Source organism: Oncorhynchus keta, chromosome 30 (assembly GCF_023373465.1).
Source record: "Oncorhynchus keta strain PuntledgeMale-10-30-2019 chromosome 30, Oket_V2, whole genome shotgun sequence".
Classification (NCBI taxonomy): Eukaryota; Metazoa; Chordata; class Actinopteri; order Salmoniformes; family Salmonidae; genus Oncorhynchus; species Oncorhynchus keta.
In genome coordinates this window covers 51,721,602-51,748,859 of record NC_068450.1, presented here as the reverse complement: position 1 = coordinate 51,748,859, position 27,258 = coordinate 51,721,602, and the positions used below count along the sequence as shown (strand labels likewise).

The following is a 27,258-nucleotide window of genomic DNA, read 5'->3' as shown; positions in this document are numbered from 1 at the left end:
CAGGAAGACAACAAACCATGCTACTTTTCACGTCTTGCGCACTCAACATGACTTACACCAGTAGGAGGAATGGGCCAAAATTCACTCGACTTGTTGTGGGAAGCTTGTGGATAGTTACACTCAATTAGTTTTGTGTATGTACATTTCTGACCCACTGGGAATGTGATGAAATAAATAAAAGCTCAAATAAATCCTCTTTTATTTTTCTGACATTTCACATTCTTAAAATAAAGTGGTGATCCTAAGACGGGGATTTTTTTTTTCAGGATTTGTGAAACTGAATTTAAATGTATTTTGTTTATGTATAGTTTTGGCATATTTATTTATGTAAACTTTGTTTTGTTGTCCAGAAGCCAAAGTGCAACCATCCTAGTTATTGCATCTTTAGATTCTTTGTAAATTTCGAACAGATATTTGAATCTCTCACATGGAAGCGCCATCAGGTGCGCTGTTTAGAATGGTGTTTTCTGGCGCATTGCATTTTGTCAAGTGTTTGAAAATAATGTTTTATGGCTGTTAATTACAGTTGCATGTTCTGTTAACTCTTGGAACTACCCATCCCGGATCTGGGAGAATTGTCATCACCTACACTAATTAGCATAGCGCAACGGTCAAAACTAGAAAATATTACTAGAAAATATTAATATTCATGAAATCACAAGTGAAATGTAGTGAAACACAGCTTAGCCTTTTGTTAATCACCCTGTCTTCTCAGATTTTGAAATTATGCTTTACAGCCAAAGTAAGACAAGCCTTTAAGTTTATCGATAGCCTAGCATAGCATTATGTCCAGCTAGCAGCAGGAAGCTTGGTCACAAATCAGAAAAGCAATCAAATTAACCGTTTACCTTTGATCTTCGGATGTTTTCACTGACGAGACTCCCAGTTAGACAGCAAATGTTCCTTTTAGTCCATAAAGATTATGTTTATACCCAAAATACCTCACGTTGTGTTGAGAAATCCACCGGAAATAGCGTTCACGACAACGCCGGAAAAAATGGTGTCCATAATATTGACAAACATGGCAAATGTTTTTATAATCAATCCTCAGTGTTTTTCAAATATCTATTTGATAATACACTACTCAAAAAAATAAAGGGAACACTAAAATAACACATCCTAGATCTGAATGAATGAAATATTCTTATTAAATACTTTTTTCTTTACATAGTTGAATGTGCTGACAACAAAATCCCACAAATTATCAATGGAAATCAAATTTATCAACCCATGGAGGGTCTGGATTTGGAGTCACACTCAAAATTAAAGTGGAAAACCACACTACAGGCTGATCCAACTTTGATGTAATGTCCTTAAAACAAGTCCAAATGAGGCTCAGTTGTGTTTGTGTGTGTGTGTGTGTGTGTGGCCTCCACGTGCCTGTATGACCTCCCTACAATGCCTGGGCATGCTCCTGATGAGGTGGCGGATGGTCTCCTGAGGGATCTCCTCCCAGGCCTGGACTAAAGCATCCGCCAACTCCTGGACAGTCTGTGGTGCAACGTAGCGTTGGTGGATGGAGCGAGACATGATGTCCCAGATGTGCTCAATTGGATCCAGGTCTGGGGAACGGGCGGGCCAGTCCATAGCATCAATGCCTTCCTCTTGCAGGAATTGCTAACACACTCCAGCCACATGAGGTCTAGCATTGTCTTGCATTAGGAGGAACCCAGGGCCAACCGCACCAGCATATGGTCTCACAAGGGGTCTGAGGATCTCAACTCGGTACCTAATGGCAGTCAGGCTACCTCTGGCGAGCTGTGCGGCCCCCCCAAAGAAATACCACACCATGACTGACCCACCGCCAAACTGGTCATGCTGGAGGATGTTGCAGGCAGCAGAACGTTCTCCACGGCGTCTCCAGACTGTAACGTCTTGTCACATGTGCTCAGTGTGAACCTGCTTTCATCTGTGAAGAGCACAGGGCGCCAGTGGCGAATTTGCCAATCTTGGTGTTCTCTGGCAAATGAAAAACGTCCTGCACGTTGTTGGGCTGTAAGCACAACCCCCACCTCTGGAGGTCAGGCCCTCGTACCACCCTCATGGAGTCTGTTTCTGACCGTTTGAGCAGACACATGCACATTTGTGGCCTGCTGGAGGTCATTTTGCAGGGCTCTGGCAGTGCTCCTCCTTGCACAAAGGTGGAGGTAGCGGTCCTGCTGCTGGGTTGTTGCCCTCCTACGGCCTCCTCCACGTCTCCTGATGTACTGGCCTGTCTCCTGGTAGCGCCTCCATGTGTGGGTTGTAGACACCGTCTCATGCTACCACTAGAGTGAAAGCACCGCCAGCATTCAAAAGTGACCAAAAAATCAGCCAGGAAGCATAGGAACTGAGAAGTGGTCTGTGGTCCCCACCTGCAGAACCACTCCTTTATTGGGGGTGTCTTGCTAATTGCCTATAATTTCCACCTGTTGTCTATTCCATTTGCACAACAGCATGTGAAATTTATTGTCAATCAGTGTTGCTTCCTATGTGGACAGTTTGATTTCACAGAAGTGTGATTGACTTGGAGTTGCATTGTGTTTAAGTGTTCCCTTTATTTTTTTTAGCTGTGTATCTCAACTGGGACAATTGGCTTTTCAGTAGGAGCGAGAGAAAATGACTACCTGTCTTTTTTACGCAAGAATCACTCAGAGCCCTCAGCTGGCCACTGACGCAATGTAGTCGTTTACGCTCATTCTTCAAAATAAAGACCTGAAACTACGTCTAAAGGCTGTCGACACCTTAGGGAAGCCACAGAAAAAGGAATCTGGTTGATATCCCTTTCAAAGGGCAATAGGGATGCGTAAAAAGACAGGGGTTTCAAAATAAGAAATAATGCTTGAAATATCAGTTCTGTTATACTCAGACAATATTTTTACAGTTTTGGAAACTTTAGAGTTTTTTTATCCTAAGCTGTCAATTATATGCATATTCTAGCATCTGGTCCTGAGAAGTAGGCGGTTTACTTTGGGAACGTTATTTTTCCAAAATGAAAAATAGTGCCCCCTAGTTTCAAGAGGTTAAGATTCATTACCATCATTTAAATGTGATTTCTGTCATTCTGAGCAGCGTGGGTGGAAGCCCTAATGGGTTATGCACCCAATGGCCGGTAAATTCAAATCTTCCCAGGTCATGTTGTTCGGCGCCACATTTTCCTAACCGAAACCCTGATACAGCCACTGCAGAGCAGCGCTGCCTCTCGCCCAGAGCGTTACCTCAGGGAACGGCGTCAAGCCAACATCCTCCCTCATACAGCTAGCTAGCATCTTGTCATGAAAACAGGTGGCAATGTGAATTTTAACTTCTCATACACCAAAATGTAGCTACAAAACTCTACTTTGTAAGCTGTTATGCTTTTTTAATGTCTCTGAAAACAATTAACCTTCTATTTCAGTCCAATGGCTGTCTGATGACTATGAAACACCCTCGGAACGTTCCCATACTTGTTGGCAATACAATGTCACATGGTAGAGGGTAATACCAATGGCAAAAAGCAAATATCAGCACACAGGTTTCGTGAAGTCTGTCCCACAGATTTGACAGTTTTTAGCACAGCACTTTACATTTGGGCTCATGGTTAACTTCCACATTCAGGTTTTCAAAGGACTTTTATTTATTTTAACAACCATATGTACTGAAAGTGTATTTGATCACACATAGCGTCCATTGTTTGTCGTGTCACCTGAGTACCCACTGTCAATAGATGTTATCGTAGATGGGAAATCATTGGGGAAATATCATCTTAACCTGTACTGTTTTCATTTGAGTGGTATCACTGTTTTGTTATACTGTGGCATCAGATAACCTCTAGGCCTATACTGGAAATGCAAAATAAAACCATATGTTTTTGTCTGGTGGTGGTGGACCTCGTCTCATTAATAAAGACTACAACTTGCTGACTTGAGACTATATGGAATTAAATGCAGAATCCTCACTGGGGAGCAAGCTGCCTAGATAATCCTGTATGCTGTCTGCTTTTGAAAGCTGCTATCTTCCCGAACAGTTGGTCAGTCAAGCAGTGTTTCCCCTATATTCATTTAGCAGCTGAGATGTGCTTTTAAAGGGATAGTCATTGGCTCAATGACTGAAAGTCTATGCAAACAGCTACCCCTGTCACCTTTGCCACCACTGCTGAAAGAATCCTAGGGGAAACACTGTCAAGGTTATATTTTCAAGGTTTGATGACATGATAAAGTATTAGCTTTTCTGGCCACATTACAAATGTACATTGTTTCATTTAAATCTTTCATTCTGTGTTAAGCCTGAATATCTGTCACTAAATGTGGGTGTTTTGTATACTGGTATGAGTAGGAATTATGAGGACAGTAAATATGCAGTGTGACGCTCAACAAATAATTCAAATGTCTAGCCACAAGCAGTCCTTTGACTCTGATTTGGGACAAAGGCCCATGTAGAGTTTGATCCTCTTTAAAACAAGGCTAAAGAGGTTAGACTATACAGCCATATGCTGAGGGTAAAGTAGCTCTAGCCCAGCCGCTTAAATCCTCAGCTCAAAAATGTGTAATGACTTATGTTGGCTTCACCAAAGCCAAGCAACAGCAGTATAATTGAATCACACTCATCTTGACATGTCATGTACAGTAATACAGACATGCTCTGCTGGACTGTAGATGTGTTACTAAAACTGAAACCAAACTCCGCTCTGACTTACTGAAGTGGTTGAGGTTTGGTGTGGGATAATAAACGTCTCAATTGCTGTTGCTCGCCTGCCCGTGGCCCATTTCAGGCTTTGTATCCGGTTCAGGTTACCTGCTGCTTCGCTCTCTAGAGTCTGGTTCAAATAGTATTTGTATCATTCAAGCTTAAGCTGTGTTTGATTAAGCTTGCCTGGTACATCAGGGCCAATGGAATAGTCCCATAAGTGCAAACCACTCCATTTCATATACTCCAGGCAGACTCAAGTAAACACTCAAAGTATCCGAAAGTGGCCAAATACTATTTGAACCCAGGTCTGCAGCATCCCTTGGAGTCACCAGTCTCCAGGGAACCCTGGAGGCACCGGAGTGGAGCCCAGGCATTCCTCACCGTGTCAGTGAAAAGGAGCATGCTCCCACCCCCAACAGGGCTCATGTTGACACTGTCAACCACCAGCAACCCAAACCAGACCAGAGAAATGATGAAGCCAGACAGATGTAGCAGGCCTAGCCCCCCCCTCTCTTAGGTCCAGGCTTCAGGATGGATGGATGGCACAGCTGCAGAACATCTTCTTTTTGCTAGCACCGGTTTCAAGAAGCAAGGGGAGTTGCACTAAAGATCTTCACGTGTCCAAAATATTGTACTCGTTCTGAACTTTTACAGTTTGTTATTTGGATTAAACTATTTCTGCAATATTTTGGTCGCTCACAGTTTAAGGAGCTGCTGGAGTTGGCTGGCACTGTGTCCCAGTTTCCTTGTATCCTTCCTGAATAATTAGGGACCTATAAAATCTGTGATGTGGACAGAATCACGGAATCCAGACAAAACTGAATTCAACAATATTAAAAAAAATATTGAATTTAGTAAGAAAACCACTAAATGTAATCTGAGATCTACCGCATAGATTTAAAAAAAAAAAAAAACACAATTTAAATGTAAGCCTATGCTATATTAACCAAGTAACCTCTCTCTGGGATATGTGGGACAGTAGCGTCCCAACTGGCCAACATCCAGTGAAAATGCAGAGCGCCAAATTCAAATAAATTACTATAAAAATGTAACTTCCATGAAATCACACATTCAATATACCAAATTAAAGCTACACTTGTTGTGAATCCAGACAACGTGTCAGATTTCAAAATGCTTTACGGCGAAAGCAAACTATGCTATTATCTGAGGATAGCACCCAAGCAAACAAACACAGACCACCATATTTCAACCCTCTAGGTGCGACACAAAATGCAGAAATAAAGATATAATTCATGCCTTTGACGAGCTTCTTCTGTTGGCACTCCAATATGTCCCATAAACATCACAAATGGTCCTTTTGTTCGATTAATTCCATCGATATATGTCCATTTATTTGGCGAGTTTGATCCAGAAAAACACTGGTTCCAACTCACGTAACATGACTACAAAAGTTACCTGTAAGCTTTGTCCAAACATTTCAAACTACTTTTGTAATACAACTTTGGGTATTATTTTACGTAAAATTTTTCAATAAAATAGAATACTGGATGATCTGTGTTCAATACCGGAGGAAATCAAAGTGTAGCTAGCTTTCAGGTCATGCGCCTCTAACAAAGAGTACACTTCCCTCATTCTGAACAGTGTTACTTCTTAATTTCTCAAAGGAATAATCTCAACCAATTTCTAAAGACTGTTGACATCCAGTGGAAGCGATAGGAACTGCAAGAAGGTCACTTAAATCTGGATTCCCAATGAAAACCCATTGAAAAGAGTGACCTCAAAAAAATAATAATAAATTCAGAATGTTTTGTCCTCGGGGTTTCACCTGCCAAATGAGTTATGTTATAGTCACAGACATGATTCAAACATTTTTAGAAACTTCAGAGTTTTCTATCCAAATCTATTAATAATATGCATATCTTAGCTTCTGGGCATGAGTTAGCAGGCAGTTTAATTTAGGCACGCTTTTCATCCAATATTCCGAATGCTGCCCCCTATCCTAGAGAAGTTAAAAATAGTAATGTAGCAATGAGGTTTGTGCAGTAAACAATAGGCCCAATACATTATCACTGCATATTGGCTTTGCTTGAACTGCTCTGCCAATGCATTGTTGTTCGGGCCATTTAAAAAAATTATATTTGTGGTAGGCTATATTATCACACTGGTAATATATTGGTTGTTGTGTTACTTGTGAAACACAGCTGAGTGAGCATACATTTAAAATTGTATTTATTTTACTGGGCTGATGGTGCCTGCATCTGATGGTCATTCTCAGCAGAGGAAGAGAGCAGCAGACTGAGTGTCCGCACACTCAACATTCCTCCACTGACACTGACCAAAAAGGAACACTGCCTTCCAGATGATGGCAACTCGAGTCACACTGCATTATTTCTGTCTCGTGCACAAATTCATGTTGTTACTCCTATGAACAGACAAGTTAAATATTCCTCGATATTAACAAAGTCCCAAGCCGCTAATGATAACAACAACGCAAGCCTATAGATACTCATTCATTACTGCTACAGTGCTTGTTGTAGCACAGAGTGGAAATACGAACGTGCATTTTATGGCTTATAAAAGTGTCATAAACTCATTAAAACACCATCTCTTTTGCTCTATTCGTTGACCGTCTGCAGTCATGGTTTTAAAAGTTTTGAAATCTCACAATTATCAACTTTGCTGTAGCTTTCTTTTATGCCTGCTGCGTTACTGCAGACACAGTCATCTGAGCCATCCGATTGGCCAGTGATAGGTCTATAGTGCACTTGATTTTCTTTCTGGGCCCGCCGGGAAGGCAGAGTTTGTACCTTCAGACACATGAAATTGTTTAAAATTGCCTGGCACACAGCGGCAGCCGAATCTACCCGCAACAGCCCGAGACTAATAAACAAAAATAGGAACACAAGGATTTTTAAAATATTTTTTTTTTTACAAAAATGAAAAACAGCCATTTTTCCAGCCAAAGAGAGGAGTCACAAAAAGCAGAAATAGAGAGAAAATGAATCACTGACCTTTGATGATCTTCATCAGAATGCACTCCCAGGAATCCCAGTTCCACAAATGTTTGATTTGTTCGGAAAGGTCCATAATTTATGTCCAAATACCTCCTCTTTGTTCGCGTTTAGTACACAATCCAAACTCACGAAGCGCGGGCAAGTCCAAGCGAAGGTTCAGACAAAGTCATATTACAGTTCGTAGAAACATGTCAAACGAAGTATAGAATCAATCTTCAGGATGTTTTTAACATAAATCTTCAATAATGTTCCAACCGGAGAATTCCTTTGTCTGTAGAAATGCGATGGAACGCAGCTACCTCTCACGTGAGAGCGCGTGATCAGCTCGTGCCATTCTGGCAGACCTCTGTCTCATTCAGCTCCCATTCCCCCCTCCTTCACAGTAGAAGCATCAAACAAGGTTCTAATGACTGTTGACATCTAGTGGAAGTCTTGGGAAATGCAATATGACCCCATAGACACTGTATATTGGATAGGCAATGAGTTGAAAAACCACAAACCTCAGATTTCCCGCTTCCTGGTTGTTTTGTTTCTCAGGTTTTTGCCTGCCATGTGAGTTATGTTATACTCAGACATCATTCAAACAGTTTTAGAAACTTCAGAGTGTTTTCTATCCAAATCTACTAATAATATGCATATATTAGCAACTAGGCCTGAGTAACAGGCAGTTTACTCTGGGCACCTTAATTATCCAAGCTACTCAATACTACCCCCCAGTCCCAAAGAAATTAAATGGAAGAAGTTTGGAACGACAAGACTCTTCCTAGAGCTGGACGCCCGGGCCAAAATGAGCAATCAGGGCAAAGGGCCTTGATCAGGGAGGTGAACAAGAACCCAATGTTCACTCTGACAGTGCTCCAGAGTTCCTCTGGAGATGGTTGTCCTTCTGGAAGGTTCTCCCATCTCCACCAATCAGGCTATGGTAGAGTGTCAGACGGAAGCCACTCCTCAGTAAAAGCCACATGATCGCCCGCTTTGAGTTTGCCAAAAGGCACCTAAAGGACGTTCAGACCATGAGAAACTAGATTCTCTAGTCTGATGAAACCAAGATTGAACTATTTGGCCTGAATGCCGAGCGTCACGTCTGGAGGAAACCTGCCACTATCCCTACGGTGAAGCATGGCGGTGGCAGCATCATGCTGTGGGGATGCTTTTCAGTGGCAGAGACTGGGAGACATGTCAGGGTCGAGGGAAAGATGAACAGATCAAAGTACAGAGAGATCCTTGATGAAATCCTGCCCCATCTCATGATCTGTCTGGGGCGAAAGGTTCACCTTCCAACCGGACAACGACCCTAAGTACACAGCCAAGACAGCGCAGCGATGCTCCCCATCCAACCTGACAGGATCTCCAGAGAAGAATGGGAGAAACTCCCCAAATACAGGTGTGCCAAGCATGTAGCGTTATACCCAAGAAGACTCAAAGCTGTAATTGCTGCCAAAGGTGCTTCAAATAAGTACTGAGTAAAAGGGTCTGAATACTTATGTAAATGCTATTTCAGTTTTATTTTTTATAAATTTGAAAACATTTCTAAAAACCTATTTTTGCTTTGTTATGGGGTATTGTGTGTAGGTTGATGAAAAAAACAACAATTGAACAATTTCGAATAAGGCTGTAACAAATGTGGAAAAAGTCAATGGGTTTGAATACTTTCTGAATGCACTGTATACAGGGTAAAGTTGATAAAGTGATTGTTGTCCCTTTTATGACATTTTCTACCCGCAGTTGACGGTTGAAGCAGAAGGAAAAGAGAACTTCCAAACGGTCTTAACCATTTTGAGATGGGGTTGAAATCCAGAGTTATATATCCATTGGCTATATCATAGCTACTTTTTGGAGATAAATATTGGTACATTACAAGCTCAAACTCTTTGAAACTGCAGAACTTACTTATTAGTAATAACAAAAATATAAATGCAACATGCAACAATTTCAATGATTTGACGGAGTTACAGTTCGTATAAGGAAATCAGTCAATTTACATCATTTAATTAGGCCCTAATCTATGGATTTCACGACTGGGCAGGGGCACAGCCATGGGTGGGCCTGGGAGGGCATAGACCCACCCACTTGGGAGACAGGCCCAGCCAGTCAGAATGAGTTTACCCCACAAAACTGCTTTATTACTGACAGAAATACTCCTCAGTTTCATCAGCTGTCTGGGTGGCTGGTCTCAGATGATCCCGCAGGTGAAGAAGCCCGGATTACACGTGGTCTGCGGTTGTAAGGCCGGCTGGACGTACTGCCAAATTCTCTAAAACAATTCTGGAGGCGGCTTGGCTTATGGTAGAGAAATTAACATTTGATTCCCTGGCAACCTCTCTGGTGGACATTCCTGCCGTCAGCATGCCAATTACACGCTCCCTCAACTTGTGAAGCAAAACTGCACATTTTAGAGTGGCCTTTTATTGTCCCTAGCACAAGGTGCACCTGTGTAATCATGCAGTTTAATCAGCTTCTTGGTAATGGAGAATTGTCTTGGCAATGGATAAATGCTCACTAACAGGGATGTAAACAAATTTGTGCACAAAATTTGAGAGAAATAAGCTTTTAGTACGTTTGGAACCTTTCTGGGATCTTTTACTTCAGCTCATGAAACATGGGACTAACACTTTACATGTTGCGTTTATATTTTTGTTCAGTATAGATACGTATAGAATTGTCTTGAAAGGGAAATATGCACTTCCTGTATTCTGTCAATTGGTAGAGTTACCCACTTACACAAAGGTATGATGTCTATGGTAAGACGTGCATAATTAGGCTACGGTTACCGTTAGTAAACCATGGGTTTCACTTTCAGCACAATGCAATTCACAATGCAATTTTTTCAGTGCTCAGGACTCGGGAGGCCTAAAGTAAAAAGGGCCTAGTCCTAAGTGTAATTAATGTGTCCTGCAGATGTTTCCTTATGCTTCACAGGACTGCAGTAGTCTAGACAGACTGGCTGCTCAGCCCACGGCCTTGCTTAGATCCAGGCTGATTAACACTGGTTGTTCTACATTTATCATGTTCTTGTTTCAAGTCTCTCGAGACTCTTTTTTCCCCCCCCTTGCTCCCGATAAGATTTTTCATGCCTTGCTGTCATCAGGTTTTTTTCTTCTCCCTTTCACTGACTCGCTTCCCAAAGCACAAATGGAAGTCTGTTTTAGGGACATGGGTTATATGTATCTGCTGCTTGTTGAACAAACCGGTTGATTTGCTTCCCATAGGCTAATGCACACTAAATGGTTAGAGGGGGACCAATTACTAATAATCATGGCCTGTTTTAAATACCTATTTGAAAATGTAGGCTTTTCCTGTAGTACATAAGCATGAGGTATTTTCGAGCCCTGTGGATGAAAGAACAATAGTGTAGTAAGAGATACTGGGGAAGACCTTTTTTATCAATTAGGCCCTGAAATGGTCCTCTCGGCTAAATAGTCCTAGCTATAGGTGGTTGTGAGCAGTCATTTGCTTTTACGTGGTTGAATTGCTCTGAAGATAAGCATTGAATTTTGCTTTCCCCATTCCTTTCTTGTCATAAATTATGCTTACCACAATTTTCCTCCTCAAGATAATTCCAGACAATTTAGCTAGCTGGCTGTCAGTGAACTTACCCCTACACCCAACACTGCTGAGGATAATTAGCAGTTTAAAATGGTATTTCCTTCCTGTAGAATAAACTGTAAGAATGTACACTATGCACAGAGCTGGCTGTAGCCTATTAGGCTGGCGCGGGGCCCTGGAATATGGGTGCCTGTACAGTAGACTAGTTCATTGGGTGCCCTGAATGCTGTAGCCTTGGCCGTAAGCAGTTTAATTGAAGTTGAGACTGATAGGCTGTCGGACATTCCAGCAAGGATTAAGGGGATTGGATGCTGTTGCTGAGTTTGGTGGTTTTACTGGCCTGTATGGAAAGACTGCAGGCTTTGTGATCGCGTCTGGCTAGCAACTAACCGGTTCAGTGTGCTTTTTGAAGTCCGTATCAACTTAATATGAATAGAGAAATTATTTATATTGAATAACCAATAAGGATACATCATCCATTTCCAAGTATTGTTAGTTGCTTCTTAACAGTCACTAGAGATGCTGCTCGACATTTGGCCATAAGTGGCTGATTCCAAGGGTCCAGCATCCCTCACCCTGTCACAGTAAAGTGATTACACCAGGCAGGCAGAGTGGAGAGCAATATTCCTCCCGATGGGCTACAGTGGCACTTCTACTGTATATTATATAACTGTAACCCAATCCCAGGAAACCAGCCGCATAGGGGCCGTGTGTGTGTGTGTGTGTGTGTGTGTGTGTGTGTGTGTGTGTGTGTGTGTGTGTGTGTGTGTGTGTGTGTGTGTGTGTGTGTGTGTGTGTGTGTGTGTGTGTGTGTGTGTGTGTGTGTGTGTGTGTGTGTGTGTCATCAGGGTGCACAACCATATGATTCCGCCTGCAGTGAGTCTCCTGTCTCTCTACTCATTGCATAATGCAAGCTGGCTGATAGTCAGCAGCAACCCTACACTGCAGCTGTATAGCTAGCCACTCCTGTCCCTCAGCCACATCACAGAGAGAGAAACCAGGCCCAGTGTTTTTCCATAGCTCCTCCTATGTCGTTGATCATGGCAGAACACGGGCATGTTATTCAGTGGGTGCAATGTCCAGGATATAGTAGGTATATCTGCCGTCTCGATCGGCAGACTCAGGGTCCCCCACAGCGGTTGTGGTGAGAGATGAGTAGATCTGTAATGCATATAGAACAGAACCAAAGGTTTTTCTTAATCAGTAAACGCTGCATCTTCATACTCAAGTTGGTTCTAATTGTGCAATACAGTTAGTGGGTTGAAGGAGTCAACTGAGTGTAACTGAGTAGTAACAAGTGGTTCTAGAAGTTGAACACTCCCCGGTGTCAGTAGAGCTGTTAGCTGTTTAAGGGACCCCTCTCTCACCCCATATCTTTTCCTGACAGTTGTTGTTGGTGTTGTAATATGATGCCCCGGTACTCTCGACATAGCCAAGAAGAGAATGAAAACCAATTTCTTCAGGCGTCTGACACTCTGCTTTCTTGACGCTGCTTTATTTATCTGAACTGAACCCTAAAATGCCTGACGTAAAGGGTTTTTATAACGTCACATGAAAGCATAAGGGTCCTGGAAAAATAAACATCAGGCTATATGTCATTACAATTAGTGCTGACTCCGTAGGATCTCAGCTTTGCCGAAGTAAGCAGTGTTTCACCATGCAGTTCTAATGGGGCCTGGTCAAAAGTAGTGCGCTATATAGGAAAAGGGTGCCAATTGCGCCGCTTCCTACGTATCAGCTACGAGCCTCGGCAGCTGCTGTGCCTCCAGTCAGACAAGCAGCTGGCTGTAATTGCCCCAATTTTTCAGTTTGACAGACTGAAACAAGTCACTTTTCCAGCTAGAAAGTTGTAGTAGGTGAGGTTAAAGCTGCTCCTGGACCCAACTGCAGAGAACCTGGGGTGTATTCAGTAGGAACAAAACGGTAGAACACAATCCAAAGAAACTGAGTGAAACGGGGAGGTAGGATACTGAACATGTTCATTCTTAACCCATGTCCACTACTCTCCTCACAAAGCCAGTTCTTAAGTCTCGTAAGACCTCTGCACTCTTGCCTTTGGCTCGCTCCAGTGCTGTTGTAAAAGCATTACCGTTTAACGTCTTGCCATTCCTCTATGCTAGCAGCATCGCAGTGCTTGAGGTGTCAATACAGACCTGTGTTCGATCCCGGGCTGTGTTGCAGCCGGCGCCGACCGGGAGACCCATGAGGCGGCGCACAATTGGCCCAGCGTCGTCTGGGTTAGGGGAGGATTTGGCCGGATGTCCTTGTCCCATCGCACTCTAGGGACTCCTTGTGGCAGGCCGGGAGCATGCACGCTAACTTCGGTCACCAGTTGTAAGGTGTTTCCTCTGACACGTTGGTGCGGCTGGCTTCCGGGTTAAGCAAGCATTGTGTCAAGAAGCAGTGTGGCTTGTCAGGGTCGTGTTTCGGAGGACGCATGGCTCTCAACGTTCGCCTCTCCCGAGTCCGTACGGGAGTTGCAGCAATGGGACAAGACTGTAACTACCAATTGGATATCACAAAATTCGGTAGAAAAGGGGTTAAAAGTACATTTAAAAACAAAACAAAAAAATACATTCTTCACTCCAGTTTATCCTGGAGTGGCCCCTGAAATCAGTCCATTGTAAAGGCTGGTGTAATGTTGTACTCGGGGAGCAACTGAAGTAATTACTCACTCTGGAGGTTTCTCAAATGAATTCCCTTTCACTCCATCTTGGCACTGGGCATCATCACGAGAACAGGGATTGTTTTTTTAAGGGTAAAGATGCACCCAGCTTGAAGCAATTCTGTGTAGAGTTTATTTGCGTTCTGTAGGCCTATCTCTCAAAATCAACAAGCGAATCGTCAATAATCATTATCCATTAGGATATTTGCTCTGTGTCTTTGTCAATTTAATATTCTTGTAATTTTTTATTAAATCAACAGCATGAGCAATTCCACCCTCTGCTATAACTATGCCAAGTCTTTAATGAATAGTTTGGTTTACACACACATGGCAGTGCAGGAGGTCCCCCATGCAGGGCCGGTTCCAGACGTAAGTGACATTTCTGGAGGGTTAAGGAACTCAGTCTGGGTCTCAACTTACTGTTGAGAGTAAGAATAATATAATACACAAAATGCAATTTCGAAATGCGGTTGTGTATCAGCAGTTTTTCTCTTGTTATGTCAGTCACTGACAGTCACTCAATTAGCCATGTCAGCTAACAATTTTAGATTGGTAGTTAATCTAGCCAGCTATACAAACTTGTATTAATCATGGCCGAATACCGACTGGACACCTGCCCAAGGGCCCTGACCTCCAGGGGAGCCACTGGACTGAGCGGAGCCCTTTAGCTCTTAAATGCTCCGGGCCTCAAGCTCGTATGATTACCTTCTCAGTCCCAGCATCACCTTTTGGCTTCTGGACAGGCAGCAAGTCAGGCAGGCAGGGAGTCGGGGAGCCTTTGGTGAGGCTGCCAAGTCCAGACTCACTCCCTGTACTGCAGTCCACCAGCCTGCCAGTCAGTCAGTCAGTCTACTGTACATAAAAGGCAATGGCCCTGTCTAAACCACAACATTTGATTTCATTTAGGTTGAGTGGGGAATGGGAGGTCGTCTGGTGGGCAATGTTCACTTTGCATTTGCTTGTACTGAAAGTAGCCAATTAATATTCCCTTAAACTTAGTTGATGCTTATACTGTGGGCATGTTTCAGTACATCTAAGGACAAAGATGTTCTCTAAGCTAGAAATGGAGGGCACTCAGGGCAGAGTGAGAGATCGGCTACACTCTGAGCAGGGGGCAAATCAGACTAAGTTTTGCTGTGAGCAGCACTGCTCTCTATGTACATTAGTAGTACCACTTGTGATGCACGATATATCGGTAACCTTATCGGAATCGGCCCGATGTCTAGTTTAATGCCGATGTGGAAAACTGATGTCAAAGCTGACGTGCATACCTATATAACGTCGGTACATGGCCTAATGACACCACGTAACATGTAGCACTACATGTGCAACACTGCATTCCTAACCTATCCCACAATGGCTGCTGTGTGGATCGAGCAGTCAACAAGTCGAGCAGTCATTTGAAAGAGTAATAACATTTCAGCGAGACAACTCAAAGGCGGCGAAATCCATGAACAATATAATGGAATTCATTGCCTTTGACAGTCAATCTTTCTCTGTTGTGGGTGATGTTTGCTTTCGCCAACTGGTCACGCACCAGTACACACTACCAAATGTGCTATTTTTCAGATTTTGCCCTACCGGAGTTACACAGTAATAGCGTCACTCCGACAAAAAAATGTTTTTACTTTGCGTCACTGCTATTAGCTTCACGACTGACATTTGGACCAGCGATATCAACCCCATGAGCATGCTGAGTCTGACAGCACAGTGGGTTGTCGAGGATTTTGTACTGAGGAAAGTCGTAAGTGCATGCTCATGAATGTGCTGGTTGTCATACCTCTGCTGCCATTTCAATGGCATTTGAGAACATGTTTGAAACATGATCACACTAGCTAGCTCCATTCAAACAACAGACTCAATAAATAAGCTTGTCAACTGCGCCTGCAGCAGATGTGAATACCCTCTCGTGGCATTGAAATGCCTGCTCAACAAAGCGATTCAGTGGCATTCTCTCTTTACTGTGTCGCCTCGACGCTATGTACAATGACCACTACTTCGATGCAGACAAGAAACAGGGTTTACGTGAAATGTTACGTACACAGCTGGACATGATGGAAATGGACACAGTGAGAGTGCGCACCAAGGAAGTGAGGCCACAGACAGACAGAGCTGAAACTTTACTGCTTTACATGTAAACTCAGCAAAAACAACAACAAAAAATGTCCTCTCACTGTCAACCTCATTTATTTTCAGCAAAGTTAACATGTGTAAATATTTGTATGAACATAAGATTCAACAACTGAGACATAAACTGAACAAGTTCCACAGATATGTGACTAACATAAATAGAATAATGTATCCCTGAACAAATGGGGGGTCAAATCAAAAGTAACAGTCAGTAGCTTGTGTGGCCACCAGCTGCATTATGTAATGCAGTGCATCTCCTCATGTACTGCACCAGATTTGCCAGTTCTTGCTGTGAGATGTTACCCCACTCTTCCACCAAGGTACCTGCAAGTTCCTGGACATTTCTGGGGGGAATGGCCCTGCCCCCACCCTCTGATCCAACAGGTCCCAGATGTGCTCAATGGGATTGAGATCTGGGTTCTCCGCTGGCCATGGCAGAAGACTGACATTCCTGTCTTGCAGAAAATCACACACAGAACTAGCAGTATGGCTGGTGGCATTGTCAAGCTGGAGGGTCATGTCAGGATGAGCCTGCAGGAAGGGTACCACATGAGGGAGGAGGATGTCTTCTCTGTAACGCACAGCGTTGAGATTGCCTGCAATGACAGCAAGCTCAGTCCGATGATGCTGTGACACACCGCCCCAGACCATGACGGACCCTCCACCTCCAAATCGATCCCCCGTCCAGAGTACAGGCCTCCGTGTAATGCTCATTCCTTCAACGATAAACACCAATCTGATCATCACCCCTGGTGAGACAAAAACTGCGACTCGTCAGTGAAGAGCACTTTTTGCCAGACCTGTCTGGTCCAGCGACGGTGGGTTTGTGCCCATAGGCGACGTTGTTGCCGGTGATGTCTGGGGAGGACCTGCCTTACAATAGGTCTACAAGCCCCCAGTCCAGTCTCGCTCAGCCTATTGTGGACAGTTTGTGCACTGATGGAGGGATTGTGCATTCCTGGTGTAACTTAGGCAGTTGTTGTTGCCATCCTGTACCTGTCCTGCAGGTGTAATGTTTGGATGTACCGATCCTGTGCAGGTGTTGTTACACGTGGTCAGCCACTGCGACGATCAGCTGCCCGCCCTGTCTCCCTGTAGCACTGTCTTAGGCCTCTCTCAGTACGGACATTGCAATTTATTGCCCTGGCCACATCTGCAATCCTCATGCCTCCTTGCAGCATGCCTAAGGCACGTTCACAAGTGTCAGTAGAAAGGCCTCTGGTGTCCTAAGTTTTCATAACTGTGCCATTTATTGCCTACCGTCTGTAAGCTGTTAGTGTCTTAATGAACGTTCCACAGGTGCATGTTCATTAATTGTTTATGGTTCATTGAACAAGCATGGGAAAGAGTGTTTAAACCCTTTACAATGAAGATCTGTGAAGTTTGGATTTTTACGAATTATCTTTTGAAAGACAGGGTCCTGAAAAAGGGACGTTTCTTTTTTTGCTGAGTTTTTGCTGAAATCCTGACTGAGAATGAAACGACTGAACAAATAAACAACGAAACAACACAGCAAGTAAATGAAAGAAATAGGTTTTGATTATGTTTTACTGGAATTGGGGGAATATGTAAATGACCCAAAAAATGTGTGTGTTTGTATACTTTATTTAACTAGGCAAGTCAGTTAAGAACATTCTTTTTTAAAATGACTGCCTACCCCGGCCAAACCTGGACGACGCTGGGCCAATTGTGTGCCGCCCTATGGGACTCCCAATCACGGCCGGAAGTGATACAGCCTCGATATGAACCAGGGACTGTAGTGACGCCTCTTGCACTGAGATGCAGTGTCTGAGACCGCTGCATCCATGTGTGTGTGTTAACTATTTAACTGTACTAGAATGCTTAAAAGGCTACTAAAATTGTAAATATCGGTTATCAGTATCGTTTTTTTGGCACGGAAAATATCGATATCGGACAAAAATGTAATCGGTGCATGACTATACCACCATGTCTTCTGTAGCACAAAGACCTCTGTATATTGACATTTCCTCCGACATTGTGTTATCTTAACACCACAACTGCAGTTTCTTCTAACAAGGGATCATGAGTTGACAGAAGTTTTCGGGTTAGCTCATTGTAAACCTGTGGTGAGGAGTGTTTTTGTTAAGTCTGAATGCCTGGCTCTTGAGTGTTGTTTTGGCTAACCACAAAAAAACAGCTCCGATTATGATGGGGCTTGAAACCATATGGTTCCTCCAGACTAGTTTCGCAAAGTGTTGCGACTATTTTGTTACATGCTTTGTGGATTACATTAATTCCAGCGGATTACTTTTGTTAAACAGAAGGATGAACTACTTTCATTGAAAACATGTCACACGTGTCTGTTCTGTTTAACAGAGGCTTGTGGTTAGGAATTGTTTGGTTTTAAGCAGTGAGCCTGGACTGCAGTCATTTTTTAGTTCTTCTGAACAATATCTTGATATTAGGTTTATAAGCTTTTTGGTTTGTTTTCAGGCTGTTTATTTTATTGCGGCTGTTTATTCTGTTGAATATTTATTCATACCCACACCTACCCAGAAATCCTCATTGCAGTATGACGCTACAAACATCCACCCATAATTTATTTAATCCAGAGTTTAACCTGAATCCCACATATCACTACAACATATGGCTCAATCTGAAATGCTTTAAGATGTTTCTGAGAAGTTTCTCACTCTCACCCATATAATATCTCTCTGCAAACAAATAAATCATTGTTAGAACAACATCAAAAGTGTTGAAAAATAAAGAGTTGTTCCGTACCGTAAAACTAAACTGTGTCCCAAATGGCATCATATTCCCTACATAGTGCAGTACATTTGACCAGAGGCACTGGTCAAAAATAGTGCATTATGTATGGAATAGGGTGCCATTTGGGACACAGTGCTGTTGTGTGGGAGGGAATGTTCATCAGGCATATCTGCCACTTTGTGTGGGCTATGCTATGCACTCACCCTGATTGGTATCTGAAGGAGCAGTAACTAGCGATCGAGTCAGAAGATTGATTGAGCTTTTCTTTTGGAAGTATTTTGCTTCCATTTCATTCTGTTCAATAGTCTAGTGTTCAACTTAGTCAACTTAGACACAGGAACATTGTGTGCAATATTGTTTAGTTTGTACTGTTGAGCTACATAGGCTAATTTATGTAAAGGGGTATTTCCATCTAAAAGGACCCATGAGCACCGATGAGAAGTTCATAGGAGGATGACAAATTGGGTGTAAAAATGAAAGCTAGTCTATATTTGAGAAGTTGAGGCATTTGTGGATTTTTCAAGCATTTTCAATTCTAAAAATGTGGAGTAAGAAAAGGCTTTGATTTCTGGTCAAACGGATGGAATAGGAGTCATTGACGACATCAGTGGTGTAAAGTACTTAAGTTAAAATACTTTTGAGTACTACTTTGCTATTTATATTTTTTGACAACTTTTACTACATTCCTAAAGAAAATGATGTACTTTTTACCCCATACATTTTCCCTGACACCCAAAAGTACCTGTTACATTTTGAACGCTTAGCAGAAAAGCGAAATGGTCTAATTCACACACTTATCAAGAGAACATCCCTGGTCATCTCTACTGTCTCTGATCTAGCGGACTCACTAAATACAAGCTATGTTTGTAAATTATGTTTGACTGTTGGAGTGTAACCCTGGCTATCCTTAAATTAAATTAAATAAATAGAAAATGGTGCCGTCTGGTTTTCTTAATGTAAGGAATTTTACATTTCTTTCGATACTTATATTTAAAACCAAATACTTTTAGACTTTTACTCAAGTAGAATTGTACTGGGTTACTTTTACTTGAGTCATTTTCTATTTAAGTATCTTTACTTTTACTCAAGTATGACAATTGGGTACTTTTTCCACCAATGGAAGACATCTACCAGAAAATAGTTAGCTATTAGAAATACATCAAAACACAATCATGTTGAAGTAAAGACCACTGCCAACTAATATCAAAATAAACGATTTGCCTCCTAAGTTTAAAAAACATTGCATTGCCAATTCCGTTACTTAAACCTCTTAACGATCCTACCCTTTTTTTTCAATTTCCGCCTAAAATGACATACCCAAATCGAACTGAGACAGCAGGGGTTCAAACTGTAGAAGCCAGTTCCTACATTTGAATATAAAAATAGATTTGATCAAACAAAACTATGCTACATTTTATCTCTGGGACCCTCAGGATGACAAATCAGAGCAAGATTACCGAATGTATGTTCATTATTTACGTTCAGAGGTGAGTGTATCAAACCAATTGCCATGATACGTGTTTTGTTGTGCACTCTCCTCAAACAATGGCATGGTATCTTTTCACTGTAATAGCTACTGTAAATTGAACACTGCAGTTAGATTATCAAGAATTTAAGCTTTCTGCCCATATAAGACATGTCTATGTCCCGGAAGGTTGGCTGTTGGTTACAACGTCATTCTAGTCACATTAGCGCATGTTAGCAACAACCATCCCGGTTTAGAGACACTCATCCTGTAGAGGTTAAAGGCAGTGCAGTCGAAAATTAGATTTCCCTGTGTTTTATTTATATTTCCACACTGAGGTTGGAATAATATTTTCGAATTGTGTAAAAGTCCCTTCTAGTGTAAGAGCGTTTGAAAAGACTGCTGTTTTGGTGGGGTGGAGTTTTGTCCTTCCATTGTGACATCACCATGTGTTAAATTAGTTAATAGGCTAATAAGAAAGTTCCAAACCTCTCTGCCAAGAACAGCACGCCCCCCCTCCACTCAAACCACTCAGGCAGTCCTAGCAAAATTGTTGCTTGAGACATTTCTCTTTGCTGAGGACCTCTTTTTATTACCATTTTACTAGAAAACAAAACAATCACAGTAAGGTGCCTTCAGAAAGTATTCAAGAAAGTATTCATACCCCTTGACTTATTCCACCTTTTGTTGTTACATCCTGAATTCAAAATGGATTATTTTTGTTTTTTTACACACAATACCCCATAATGACAAATTGAAAACAATGTTTTTAGAAATGTTTGCAAATGTATTAAATTAAATACAGAAATATATAGTATACATAAGTATTGACACCCCTGAGTCAATACATGTTTGAATCACTTTTGGCAGCAATTACAACTGTGAGTCTTTCTGGGTAAGTACCTAAGAGCTTTGCACACCTGGATTTTACGATATATTTTAACATTATTATTTTAAAACTTCTTCAAACTCTGTCAAGTTGGTTGTTGATCATTGCTAGACAGCCATTTTCAAGTCTTGCCAGAGATGTTAAAGTCATCGTTGGCCTGATGGTGAAATCCCTGAGCGGTTTCCTTTCTCTCCAGCAACTGCATTAGGAAGGACACCTGTATTTTTGTAGTGACTGGGTGATACACCATCCAAAGTGTAATAACTTCACCATGCTCAAAGCGATATTTGAGTGTCTTTTTTATTAATCTACCAATTAGGTGCCCTCCTTTTGAAATTCACTGCTTGACTGAGGAACCTGACAATTATCTGTATTTGTGGGGTACAGAGATGAGGTAGTCATTAAAAAATAATGTTAAACACTATTATTGCACACAGTGAGTACATACAACGTATTGTTACTTGTCAAGCACATTGTTACTCTTGAACTGATTTAGGCTTGCCATAGCAAAGGGGTTGAATACTTATTGACGAAAGACATTTCAGCTTTTCATTTTGTATTAATTTGTACGCATTTAGAAAAACATAATTCCACTTTGACATAATGGGGTATTGTGTGTAGGGCAGTGACACAATCTCACTTTAATACATTTTGAATTCAGGCTGTAACAACACAACAACATGTGGGGAAAGTCTAGGAGTATGAATACTTTCTGAAGGCACTGTAATTGTTACCCAGAAATGATTTGATATTGAGTTAAAAACATCTGCATTGGACCTGTTTTTAAGATATTTTCTCATTTCTCTATCTCTCTCGTGAAGAGGGCGGATAAAGAAGGGTAGACCTACCAAGTAGTTTAGTGTTTTACCTGCATACAAGTTTGTTTATTCATTATTAGGTTGTGATTAAAATTGGCCATTTTGTTACCAAATCAAGTAGCAGAATTTATAGAAATCAAAGTAGCCACAAACCACAGTTTGGTCACCTGCTACTGTTCTCCCTTCCACTGCCATACTGTTATGTTCAGCTCATAACAGTTTTTTCCTGTTGTCTGGTGGTCAAAGCAAGACTGTGAAAACCGTCTGGACAATCTCCCTCTCTGCCTTTCTCTCTCTCTCTCGTAATTCCGTTACCAGATGTAAATCCACTTACTACCTACCGTAGTTCCATAACCAAAATAAATTGGTGTCATGTCATAGCTGACACCATTTTCTTTCTGCAGACATTTTTCAATCTTAATTCGGAGCAGATAATTAAGAGTTTTTGGAAAACCTGCATTAACAGAGGGGTATTTTTTACCTTCATTATCTTAGCAATGTTTGTATCATTATTAACAGTAATTCGTTTTTGTGACAATTTGTGGAAATTGTTAAATGTAGACCTTGTGCATGGAGTTGTATGGTTTGTTAAACTTTGAAATCAATGGTTTATGTTTAGCATACATTTTAATTGAAAACTGAGTCAAAGCGTAATTCCGTTACCATGGAATTGCCCAAAGGCTTCCATAAAACAGCATATTCTTGAATACAGGAAGAGAGAACCACCTGCATCTGATTCCCAGCATTGCCTCCCACCCACACACAGCAGCCCTGGCAGGCTGTGACTGAGGCAGTGACGTGGTGCTGTTGAGCCCAGGTCTGCCAAGCCGAGCCCGGGTTTGAGATACCAGGGGATAAGAACGGCCCTACTACAGCCTGGGCACAGAGCAGCACAGCCCACTGCCAGAGCTGTTCTTAGCTCCTGAGTGAGAGAACCAACCAGAGCAAGCTGAGGTGGCAGGAGGACCAGGGCCGGGTCAGTTTCAGGCTGGGCCAACCCAAGCCAAGGGAAAGAGGGCTGGGATTCTGGTTCCCGAACATGGGTCTTCTCAGGTTTGTGAGGTGGGAATTAGAGGATTCCTACTGGAATAATGGTAGCTTAGAGTAGTAGGACAGAGCATTGAGAGCAGTAGGACCGAGCATTGAGAGCAGTAGGACAGAGCATTGAGAGCAGTAGGACAGAGCATTGAGAGCAGTAGGACAGAGCATTGAGAGCAGTAGGACAGAGCATTGAGAGCAGTAGGCCCGAGCATTGAGAGCAGTAGGACCGAGCATTGAGAGCAGTAGGACCGAGCATTGAGAGCAGTAGGACCGAGCATTGAGAGCAGTAGGACCGAGCATTGAGAGCAGTAGGACAGAGCATTGAGAGCAGTAGGCCCGAGCATTGAGAGCAGTAGGACCGAGCATTGAGAGCAGTAGGACAGAGCATTGAGAGCAGTAGGACCGAGCATTGAGAGCAGTAGGACCGAGCATTGAGAGCAGTAGGACCGAGCATTGAGAGCAGTAGGACAGAGCATTGTGAGCAGTAGGACAGAGCATTGAGAGCAGTAGGACAGAGCATTGAGAGCAGTAGGACAGAGCATTGAGAGCAGTAGGACCGAGCATTGAGAGCAGTAGGACAGAGCATTGAGAGCAGTAGGACAGAGCATTGAGAGCAGTAGGACAGAGCATTGAGAGCAGTAGGACAGAGCATTGAGAGCAGTACTCCTTCTCTTACCCGCTGGGACAATTGTTTCACCTGTTTAATAGGTGATAACTGAGGTCTGTTTGTATGGGATTATCTTTTTTTGACCATTTTATAAATCGAATTAACAAATCCCCCATGCATCAGGGGCGAAGCTCATTCCTTAATGATTATTGCTGGGCTTTGGCCCTCCCTGTGTGTGCAGTTCTCTAACTGTGTGAGGCAAGTGCAATGCACAGCAAAGGTGAGGATTGGATTTATATAGCGCCGTTCTACCAACTGAGGTACCCAAAGCGCTTTACATAGTAAAGGGGGGAACTCACCTTATCCACCACCATTTTGGTAGAGAGTGCCCTCAGCCTGGATACTGTTTACGTTCTAGTTTAAAACGACCTACCGCTGCAGCCCGACTCTGGCCAAAAGCACTTGACTTCTGTAGCCCTTTTATTTCAGCCTGACTGATTCAGTCAGTGCCCTGCTGAAAAATACATGACGTAGCTAAAGTTAGACCCATACCTCAGTTACATGGAAGCTGCTGTACACATCAATAGCCTAGCTGTTCTATTTGAAAATGCACATGTTGTTTTCCTGTGTGTGCACTGCTTCTGTCTGTGTCTTTTAAGGACACGTAGGCTGTAACCAGAATGCCACATTTGGCCTCCGTCAGTTAATCAATCAGTCCGATAGTAAAAGCAGACCTATTTGACATCCATACACTACTGTCCAGTGAACTGAACAAATGATATGAATGAACACTAGTTGAGGCAATTGCTGCCCTGTTATGAGCTCTGTTAGCCAGTGTTGTACAGTGCATTCAGACCCATTTGTCTTTTACCACATTTTGTTATGTTACAGCCTTATTCTAACATTTATTTAAATATATATATACATCTTCACACAATACAGCATAATTACAAAGCAAAAAAACAGTTTTTTAGAAAATAAAAAAACTGAAATATCAACTTTACATAAATATTCAGACCCTTTACTCAGTATTTTGTTCAAGCACCTTTGGCAGCGATTACAGCCTTGAATCTTCTTGGGTATGACCCTACAAGCTTGGCACACCTGTATTTGGAGAGTTTCTCCCATTCTCTGTCAGATTGGATGGGGAGCGTCGCTGCACAGCTATTTTCAGGTCTCGCCAGAGATGTTAAATCGGGTTCAAGTCCGAGCTCTGGCTGAGCAACTCAAGGACATTCAGAGACTTGTCCCGAAGCCACTCCTGCGTTGTCTTGGCTGTGTGCTTAGGGTCATTGCCCTTCACCACCAGTCTGAGGTCCTGAGCGCTCTGGAGCAGGTTTTCATCAAGGATCTCTTTGTACTTTGCTCCGTTCGTCTTTCCCTCGATCCTGACTAGTCTCCCAGTCCCTGCAGCTGAAAAACATCCCCACAACATGATGATGCCACCACCATGCTTCACCGTAGGGATGGTGCCTAGTTTCCTCAAGATGTGATGCTTGGCATTCAGGCCAAATAGTTAAACCTTGGTTTCATCAGACCAGAGAACCTTGTTTCTTGTGATCTGAGAGTCCTTTAGGGACCTTTTGGCAAACTCCAAGCGGGCTGTCATGGGCCTTTTACTGAGGAGTGGCTTCCGTCTGGCCACTCTACCTTAAATGCCTAATTGTTGGGGTGCTGCAGAGATCGTTGTCCTTCTGGAAGGTTCTCCCATCTCCACAGAGGAACTCTGGAGCTCTGTCAGAGTGACCACCGTTTCTTGGTCACCTCCCTGACCAAGGCCCTTCACCCCCGATTGCTCAGTTTGGCCGGGCGGCCAGCTCTAGGAAGAGTCTTAGTGGTTCCAAACTTCCATTTAATAATGATGGAGGCCATTGTGTTCTTGGAGACCTTCAATGCTGCAGAAATGTTTCACTACCCTTCCCCAGATCTGTGCCTCGACACAATCCTGTCTCGGAGCTCTCTAGACAATTCCTTCGACCTCATGGTTTGTTTTTCTCTCTGACATGCACTGTCAACTATGGGACCTTATATAGACAGGTGTGTGCTTTTCCAAATCATGTCCAATCAATTGAATTTACCACAGGTGGACTCCAACGAAACATCTCAAGGATGATCAGTGGAAACAGGATACACCTGAGCTCAATTTCAAGACTCATAACAGAAGGTCTGAATTGTTATTAAAAAAAAAAAAAAATTGTGTTTAAAAGGAATTGCTAACAATTCAAAATAACTGTTTTTGCTATGTCATTATGGGGTGTTGTGTGTAGATTGATGAGGAACATTTTTTATTTAATCAATTTTAAAATACGGCTCTAACGTAACGAGATGAAAAAGTGAAGGGGTCTGAATACTTTCCGAATGCACCGTATGTAGAATACAGGCTGTGAATGACCCGTTCTGCTTGTGTATCTCTTGTTCTGTCTTGTAGGTGCAATCCTGGGTCGCTCGGAGACACAGGAGTGCGTTTACTACAACTCTAGCTGGGAGAAGGAGCGAACCAACCGCAGTGGCATCGAGCCTTGCTACGGAGATAAGGACAAGAGGCTCCACTGCTTCGCCACCTGGAAAAACACCTCGGGAACTATCGAGATCGTCAAGCAGGGCTGCTGGCTGGACGATGTCAACTGCTATGACAGGTTAGGTAGTGTCTTATTCTGAGGCAAGATTGTAGACTTAGGGCTTAGTGGTCCTCTGTAGCTCAGTTAGTAGAGCATGGCACCAGGATAGTGGGTTTGATTCCCGGGACCTCCGATACATGAAAATGTATGCACGAAAACAGTCACTTTGGATAAAAGTGTTTGCTAAATGGCATATACAGTGGGGCAAAAAAGTATTTAGTCAGACACCAATTGTGCAAGTTATCCCACTTAAAAAAATTAAAGGCCTGTAATTTTCATCATAGGTACACTTCAACTATGACAGACAAAATGAGAAAAAAATCCAGAAAAACAGATTGTAGGATTTTTAATGAATTTATTTGCAAATGATGGTGGAAAATAAGTATAAGTACGGCGTCTCTGACCACATACCACATTTTCGGATCAAGCAAAAATTGGCTTTCTACTACAGCGCTTGTTAGAGTGGTTGTCTGTCTCTTCCTGTAAAGATGTAGTTCTTCCTCACCAGAGAGAAAAAGTGAGAGAAAGAGGGGGATCGGTTCAGTGGAGGGCTGCCAGCACTCAGCTCTCTACCTTTGTGACAGAGGTGTTCTCTTCTTTCTTCTCCTGTCTTTCTCTCTCTCTCTCTCTCTCTGCCGCAGTAGTGAATGTGTGGAGACGAAAGAGAGTCCGGACGTCTTCTTTTGCTGCTGCGAAGGCAACATGTGTAACGACAAGTTCCTCTACAGCCCCGACACGCAGGCTGTCCAAAGTAAGTCGTCATGTAAGTTCACACACCGGAAGCTGATGTAATGTCACATCCTCCTCTGTCTGTTTTCCAGCCAAATACAGACGATCAGTCAATAAGAATAACCCAACCTAACCCAAGAGGCACTGGGGCATATTCCCCAACACACACTAGAGACACAAGGTCTTCTACTTCACCAGGGCCCGTAGGTCCACTGCTTTAATTTGAAACTCTGTGTCCAGGCTGGCCACTGTCCTCCTCTCTATGGCGGCCAGTAGGGACCTGTCTGAGTCTAGGCCCAGTCAGAGTGTAGCAACTAGTGTCGTCCGTCGGGGCCACCAAGCCCAGCCCCAGATAACCTCAGTGTCACAGGAAGGGAAACCGCAGCAATAATGCAATC

The 27,258-nt window shown here is 42.8% G+C and overlaps 1 protein-coding gene across 5 annotated transcripts in view; it reads left to right on the top strand.

Moving 5' to 3' along the window:
* LOC118363694 (activin receptor type-2A) overlaps positions 1-27,258 on the top strand; it is a 49,352-nt gene that overhangs the window by 7,182 nt on the left and 14,912 nt on the right. Inside the window, exons 1-3 of one of the 5 annotated variants that reach the window (XM_052488520.1) lie at positions 25,598-25,677; positions 25,942-26,149; positions 26,773-26,894. In XM_052488520.1, coding sequence (XP_052344480.1) covers positions 25,623-25,677; positions 25,942-26,149; positions 26,773-26,894 — 385 coding nt within the window. In that variant the 5' untranslated portion in view covers positions 25,598-25,622. Of the gene's footprint in view, positions 1-25,597; positions 25,678-25,941; positions 26,150-26,772; positions 26,895-27,258 lie in introns of those variants that run through there. The other 4 variants (XM_035744831.2, XM_035744830.2, XM_035744833.2 and 1 more) reach the window with 4 other exon arrangements.